This window comes from Moschus berezovskii, chromosome 17 (genome assembly GCF_049115385.1).
Source record: "Moschus berezovskii isolate FMDL1 chromosome 17, NW_MosBer_1.0, whole genome shotgun sequence".
Taxonomy (NCBI): Eukaryota; Metazoa; Chordata; class Mammalia; order Artiodactyla; family Moschidae; genus Moschus; species Moschus berezovskii.
Genome location: NC_142476.1, coordinates 2507672 through 2516024, shown reverse-complemented (window position 1 = coordinate 2516024; position 8353 = coordinate 2507672). Strand labels below are relative to the sequence as shown.

Here is an 8353-nt window from a genome sequence, read left to right as displayed (position 1 = left end):
TTATTGGTCCAAACAGAGTATTCACCACTTTAAGTGATGGTAGTTGTAAGTCTTATACAGTTAAGCAATTTACTTTCATTTGCTGAAATATTTTTAAATAATATATATATATTGAAAAATTTTAACTATAATTAACTTCATGCATTTATTGAAATGACCTTGTGATTCTTCTCTTTATTGTGCTAGTATAGTGAATTAAACTGTTGCATTTTAAGTCTTTTATTCCTGAGATAATTTCCACATGATCATGATAAATTATTATTAAACTCATTGGACCAGAAATTATATTTGGCAAGAAGTTTAGCCATGAATTTAATTTCTTTAGCTGATATAGGACAATTTTGCTTTTCTGTATCTTCTGCTAGATACTACAATATCTTTATTAATTTTTTTAATATATTTTCTACCACCCTGTTAATATCTGTAGATTCTGTAATGCTGTACATTATTTCATTCTTGGTTTAAATATTTTGTCTCTTTTTTTTCTCTTATTCTTTCTCTCCACCTTTTCATTATTTTGAAATATTATCTGTTTTTAATTGATCTTTCAAAGAGTGTTTCTTATTTAATCAAATATACATTTAAGGACTTTTATTGCTTCCCAATATCAAGAAGCAAAGAGAAGACAGAGTCAAACACCACAATTTAAGGTGATTTTTAGTTCATTTCAGTCGCTCAGTCGTGTCCGACTCTTTGCAACCCCATGAATCACAGCAAGCCAGGCCTCCCTGTCAGAGATTATTTCTCAGATGCTGACAGTGTGGGGAGAGTACAACTAATATGAAAGAGTTAAATACATTAGAGTACAGTGAGTATCTAGAGTGGAAATAAGCTGTTTATAAAGGAAAAATATATTATAAAATAAACAAAACCTTAGAAGGATCCTGCATGACCCATGAAAACTGCTTAATAAGAAATAGGAACTAAGGACTACAATTTACTCCACCTGGTCCCTTAGTTTCTACTGACAACCTGCTTCGTCTCTTGCCAAAGGGATGGAAAGGGACAAGGGAAAGAAAAAAAAAAAAAAAAACTAAAATAAGAAAGAAAAACGGATTGTTGCTTTCTCCTCAACAATCTAACATTACCTGATACTGGATTACACCTGTTGACACAAATTTCTATTCATAGCTTCTAAATTTCAAGTGGGAGTAAATAAACAATGAGAAATAATTTCCAAATTTTGATAGCAATGTTAAGTGTATATGGGAAGTATACATGTTCTGATTATCTACTACCATATTTATACAATTAAATAAGAAAGATTTCAAATATATTAAATGTGTATTATATATACCTTGTTAAACATCAGCAAACTCAGTTTTTGAGGAAATTATTTTAGGAGAAGTGAGAGATAGAAAAATAAATATCCATAATATTTCATTGGTTTCTATAACATTATAAATATATTGAATCATTCCTATGATAATCCTCAAGAGACTAAGTTAAAGAAAGAAGCCTCAAACCTCTCATATATCCCATAATATTAGTAGCTTTATTTTTATAATTATAACCTTATACACTCTAGCTGCTGTAAAATGCCTGTGGGATTTTTTTTTTCCTGCTTTCCTTCAGTGTGCCTTCAATTCAAGTTATATACAGCAATGCTTTCCTAAAAGAGTCTTTTGGATGGACAGTTCCTTAGAGGGTCAGATGTATTCCACATTTATCTGCTGTTTCAAAGTATAGTCTCAGAGAAATAAAAAGAAACAGTCTGAAGATCACCTGACATTTCAACCAAACGTAAAGTCTTGCAGAAATCAGTGTTATGATTAGTTACACAGATGTACATTTAATTTCTATAAAATAATTGGGATTTAGAAAAATTTTATGTAATTTTTGATTATAGTAATTGAAATTTTATATGCCTTACTAGGTGTTGGTAAAGGTGAAATGGTCAGTAAATGAATTTTTTTTTTTTTTTTTTGTGCCCAGATCATTTAATTAGTTAGTATATAGTATCGCAACATTTGGGCTTCCCTAGCAGCTCAGGTGGTAAAGAATTTGCCTTCAATACAAGAGATCTGGTTTTGATCCCTGGATTGGGAAGATGTCCTGGAGAAAGAAATGGCAACCCACTCCAGTATTCTTTCTTGTAGAATTCCACAGACAGAGAATGGAGGGCTACCACCCATGGGTTCGCAAAGAGTCGGACATGACTGAGAAAAGTACACTTGCACTTTCTGTTTGCATCTCAACACTTTACTCTAAATACAGAAAATAATGAAAACCGTATGTGTTAATTTCATGATTTTTAAATTTATTATTAATATGATAAACACTTAAAATGTTGATAATAATTTTATCAAATTGCCCTTGATGGGTTTTTACACTGTCCATGTACTGTCATGACCTTAATTATAAATCCCTTTTCTTAGTATGCTTATTTAAGTGATTTTATTCTCTTTCAAACTGTAGTTTGATTAATCTTTTCAAACTATTCCTCATAGATTTTTTTTTGTTTTTAAGAATTTAAAGTTTGAAGAAACACTTTAACTGAAAGGTATGTGAGAAGTTGGACTCAGTATTCTTCCTTCACTCCCCAAACCCTTGGTATCTAAATATGTATTTGGGTGAAGGTGGTATATGTGTGAGCTGGATGCAGGGAGAGAGAGTGAGAAAGAAGAGGGAGGGACAAAACAGAGTCTTTTTTTTTTTCTGGTTTAAAGGAAGACCAGAAGAAGAATAAGGCCTGCACGAAAGGAACATTTTCCATGAGTCTCTATTTTCCAAAGTTCTGCTCAACCATTGTAAGTAGTGCAGCACTGATTCAAATATTAAGGGATGCCGAGGCTTGTACTGCTGTTTAAAAAATATGCTAAGGTAAGAGTTGCATTTTCTACAGTTTTGGTTTTCTAGTTTTTCTATAATTTCTATTATAATTTTAATAAAAATAGTGTCTTTAAATTTGTTTATATCATGTAAGCAGTCGTCCACATAAATATAGACTAGGTATGAATTTCACTTTCTGTAAGGAAAATAAACCCAGCAGTATTAATTTCACTTACCAGTTGAAGAAGGCTTAGAGAGGGTGAACTGTTTAGTGCTCAACAAAAATCAAACAGGACTTGTGAGCCTGTATAATTAGATGATGGGTCTATCTAACATGTCACATTGTTCTTCAATGATGCCATTAAACAACAACTCATTACAATTAATAGTATTTAATGCAAACAATGATTTTACTGTGGAGAACATTTGGTTTGGGGTAAAAGGTGACTTTTTCAACATATTTACTCTGTTCTCCTTGGTTTACTACATCAAAAATATGGCACTGTTCTAAAAGTGTTTAACTAAATAGGTCATTCTTTGTGTTGAGTTCACACAACGTTAAAAAACAAAAACAAAAACAAAAACCTCTGAAACATATATTTATTGAAATTAAGGTTAAGGTGAATTTTTATGTAACAATAACCTTTCTTCCTATATTCACATGGTTCACATTGTGCATTAACTTCTCTGTTTCCAGTCTCTCCGTGTTCTGAATCGTTATCACACATGACTACAAGGAGAGTCACTGAAAATATTTTCAGCTAATACAGCTATGCTCTGCTATGACTAAAAGCATTTTTCAAAAAATAATAGTTCCATTGAATGTATAGAATGTTCATCTGAAACTGGGACTTTGTATGTGATTTACATGAACATGGAGAAGTGGAGAGATTTTCTTAAATATGTAAATAGTCATTACATAGATGGCTAAAGGCTGGGATGGCGAATGACTATATTTTTTACAGAGATGGACAAAAACTGGAATTTCCGTGGTCAGTGAATGTTATTGCATAGTTCCCAACAGCATGATACTCTGGTATCAAAGTCAGGCTCATCTTAGTTTGATTGCAACTTAACATCTTAATGATGTAGTGTAAATTACTGAAACCTCTTACTTTTATTTTACAAATATAAAATGAGTATCAGAATACCACCTCTTGGTTGGGTTGTTATGTTCCAGACATAATTATTATTTTATTAAATATTGTTTGAAATATACTGCTCTTAATATCAAATGATAGATTACTTATAGTAAATTTTCTGTGAGATACATCGTTGCTCAATGTACAATAATCCAAAACTTTAAATATGTAATTAAAGATGTATTATGTTCTGTATTGTTTCAGATGAACTGAATTTATGTTGTGTCCTCTGGACTCTACCCGACCTCATGGAAACCCAAAACAATGTCACAGAATTTGTTTTCATAGGGTTGTGGGGAAATAAGAAAACAGAGTTACTGTTCTTCTTCTTGTTCCTACTCTGTTACTTGGCTGTCTTAATGGGGAATTTTATCATCTCTCTCACCATCACCTGCAGCAATCTAATGCAACAACCAATGTACTACTTTCTCTGTCACCTCTCCCTCATGGATGTCAGCTACACCTCCACGGTGGTCCCCAGGCTAATCAGAGACTTAGCTGCAGAAAGAAAAAATATTTCCTATAACAACTGTATGACCCAACTCTTCACTGCCCACTTGCTGGCGGGTGTGGAAATATTCATCTTGGTGTCCATGGCTTTTGATCGTTACGTTGCCATCGTCAAGCCCCTGCACTACATGGTCATCATGAATAGACAGAGGTGTAACATGTTGATCATCCTGGCCTGGGCTGTGGGCTTTTGGCATTCTATTGCTTTACTTCTCATGGTACTCAAGTTACCTTTTTGTGGTCCTAGTCAGATAGATCACTACCTATGTGATGTGAAGCCTCTTTTGAAACTGGTGTGCAAAGATATTCATGTTGTGAGTATCTTAGTGATTGCAAATTCAGGAATGGTGGTGGTTGTCATATTTCTTGTTCTAGTAGCTTCTTACATACTCATACTATATAACCTTAGAACACATTCTTCTGCAGGGCGAAAAAAAGCTCTCTCAACATGCAGTTCTCACATAACAGTTGTAGTTTTATTCTTTGTGCCCTGTATCTATACTTACATTCTACCTGCAGGGAGCGAGAACAAGGACAAGGACATCTCTGTGTTTTACACTGTGATTGCCCCCATGCTGAACCCTCTCATCTACACACTGAGAAACAAGGAGATGAAAATCGCCATGAGGAAGGTATGGTCAAAAGTGACACATTCAGATTGAAAGTAAATAGGGTGATACTCATTATGGTTTAGAATTCACGTCTCATCTCCAGGACCTGTGTCCTTTGAGGTATTAGAAGAAAAAATATCCCCTTTCTTTGAGGAACTGAAGTAAATGTTATCTGGCATTCAGTTCAGTTGCTTAGTCGTGTCTGACTCTTTGCGACCCCAAGGACTGCAGCACACCAGGCTTCCCTGTTTATTGCCAACTCACGGAATTTACTCAAACTCCTGCCCACTAAGTCGGTGATGCCATCCAACCATCTCATCCTCTGTCGTCCGCTTCTCCTCCTGCCTTCAGTCTTTCCCAGCATCAGGGTCTTTTCCAATGAGTCAGTTCTTCGCATCAGGTGGTCAAAGTATTGGAGTTTCAGCTTCACCATCAATCCTTCCAATGAATATTCAGGACTGATTTTCTTTAGGTTGGACAGGTTGGATCTCCTTGAATTCCAAGAGACTCTCAAAAGTTTTCTCCAATACCACAGTTTAAACGCATCAATTTTTGGCACTCAGCTTTCTTTATAGTCCACTTCTCATGCCTGGCATTAGGTTAGCCAATGAAGCATGCTACTGTGATTCAGACTACAATCTGCACTTTAAAGGATCCAACTAGTTTTTCATGTGAGCACTTGGAGGAATGCAAGAATTGTCCTTCTAAAACACATCTCGTATTGTATGACCGACCTGACCAATAATTTTGCTGAGGAACCTATTTTCCTTGGAATAAAATTCAACCTTCTCACTCGTGAATTAGAAAATTATGTATAACTATCTAAATTCATAAATCATCATACTGAAAAAAATTATGGGGTCACGAAGAGAATGTGTGGTCAAAGAAACCTGGGTGATGCCTCAGTTTGTTTGGTTTTATGCCTTTGTCTTGGCAATTTGTTCTAATTATATTGTTTTTGAAAATGAAAATCTATGAAATGAGATAATATTATGCTTCATAAAATGAAATATTAATCTGTTAAATTTTGGTTGGGGTATGGCTATAAGAAACTCACACTAGGTGATTTGCCTGGGATTTGGTGACAATAAACTCATAGGAGGTACTTTCTTGTTTTTTCATCATTAATCCCTCAATTCCCTCTCATTAGATGCTTTTATCCAGCTACATTGGGCCCCTCTACATTTTCTAAACTTACACTAAAATCTGGCAATCTATAACTTTTTTTCTACCATTTTCTCTGACTAGGATCCCTCTACTCTTATATTTTAGGGTCCATGTCTTAAATATTATTCACCTTTAAATTATTTTCTTATTCAGGAATATTTTGCAGATCCATAAATAGACCAATAATAGACAAAAATGAGAGGGACCTAACAGAAGCAGAAGATATTAAGAAGAGGCAGCAAGAATACACAGAAGAACTGCACAAGAAAGATCTTCATGACCCAGATAATCATGATGGTGTGATAACTCACTTAGATCAAGACATCCTGGAATGTGAAGTCAAGTGGGCCTTAGGAGATATCACTACAAACAAGGCTAGTGGAGGTGATGGAATTCCAGTTGAGCTATTTCAAATCCTGAAAGATGATGATGTGAAAGTGCTGCACTTATTATGCCAACAAATTTGGAAAACTCAGCAGTGGCCACAGGACTGGAAAAGGTGAGTTTTCATTCCAATCACAAAGAAAGGCAATGTCAAAGAATGCTCAAACTACCGCACAATTGCACTCATCTCACACGCTAGTAAAGTCATGCTCAAAATTCTCTAAGCCAGGGTTCAGCAATACGTGAACCGCGAACTTCCAGGTGTTCAAGCAAGTTTTAGAAAAGGCAGAGGAACTGGAGATCAAATTACCAACATCCGCTGGATTGTCGAAAAAGCAAGAGAGTTCCAGAAAAACATCTATTTCTGCTTCATTGACTATGCCAAAGCCTTTGACTGTGTGGATCACAATAAACTGTGGAAAATTCTGAAAGAGATGGGAATCCCAGACCTCCTGACCTGCCTCTTGAGAAACCTGTATGCAGGTCAGGAAACAACAGTTAGAACTGGACATGGAACAACAGACTGTTTCCAAATAGGAAAATGAGTATGTCAAGGCTGTATATTGTCACCCTACTTATTTAACTTATATGCAGAGTACATCCGGATAAGGCAATGGCAACCCTCTCCAGTACTCTTGCCTGGAAAATCCCATGGATGGAGGATCTTGGTAGGCTGCAGTCCATGGGGTCGCAAAGATTAGGACACAATTGAGCAACTTCACTTTCACTTTTCACTTTCATCCATTAGAGAAGGAAATGGCAACCCACTCCAGTGTTCTTGCCTGGAGAATCCCAGGGACGGAGGAGCCTGGTTGGGCGCCGTCTCTGTGGTCGCACAAAGTTGGACACGACTCAAGCGACTTAGCAGTAGCAGCAGCATAGTACATCATGAGAAACGTTGGACTGGAAGAAGCACAAGCTGGAATTAAGATTCCTGGGAGAAATATCAATAACCTCAGATGTGCAGATGATACCACCCTTATAGCAGAAAATGAAGAAGAACTGAAGGGCCTCCTGATGAAAGTGAAAGAGGAGAGTGAAAATGTTGGCTTAAAGTTCAACAGTCAGAAAACTATCATCATAGCATCCAGTCCCATCACTTCATGGCAAATAGATGGGGAAAGTGTGACTGAATTTATTTTTATGGGCTCCAAAATCACTGTAGATGGTGATTGCAGCCATGAAATTTTAAAGTTCCTTACTCCTTGGAAGGAAAGTTATGACTACTCTCAGTTCACTTCAGTGCAGCTCTCAGTCATGTCCGATTCTTTGCGACCCCATGAATCACAGCATGTCAGGCTTCCCTGTCCATCAACAACTCCTGGAGTTCACCCAAACTCATGTCCTTCAAGACGGTGATACCATCCAGCCATCTCATTCTCTATCGTCCCCTTCTCCTTCCACCTCCAATCCTTCCCAGCATCAGAGTCTTTTCCAGTGAGTCAATTCGTCGCATGAGGTGGCCAAAGTACTGGAGTTTCAGCTTTAGCATCAGTCCTTCCAAAGAACACCCAAGACTGATCTCCTTTAGAATGGACTGGTTGGATCTACTTGCAGTCCAACGGACTCTCAAGAGTCTTCTCCAACACCACAGTTCAAAAGCATCAATCCTTCGGCGATCAGCCTTCTTCACAGTACAAGACTCACATCCACACATGACCACTGGAAAAACCACAGCCTTGACTAGACGGACCTTGGTTGGCAAAGTAATGTCTCTGCTTTTTAATATACTATCTAGGTTGGTCATAACTTTCCTTCCAAGGAGTA

At 36.5% G+C, this 8353-nt stretch overlaps 1 protein-coding gene across 1 annotated transcript; it reads left to right on the top strand.

Moving 5' to 3' along the window:
* The first annotated feature begins 4162 nt into the window (after positions 1-4162).
* On the top strand, positions 4163-5086 carry LOC129551149 (olfactory receptor 4P4-like). Its single transcript, XM_055418873.2, has one exon. It carries the CDS (start codon positions 4163-4165, stop codon positions 5084-5086), a length of 924 nt encoding a protein of 307 aa, XP_055274848.2.
* The last annotated feature ends 3267 nt before the right edge of the window (positions 5087-8353 follow it).

Excerpts from the sequence above, each read along its gene's own strand:
- LOC129551149 (XM_055418873.2), top strand. The coding sequence starts at position 4,163 with ATGGAAACCCAAAACAATGTCACAGAATTTGTTTTCATAGGGTTGTGG.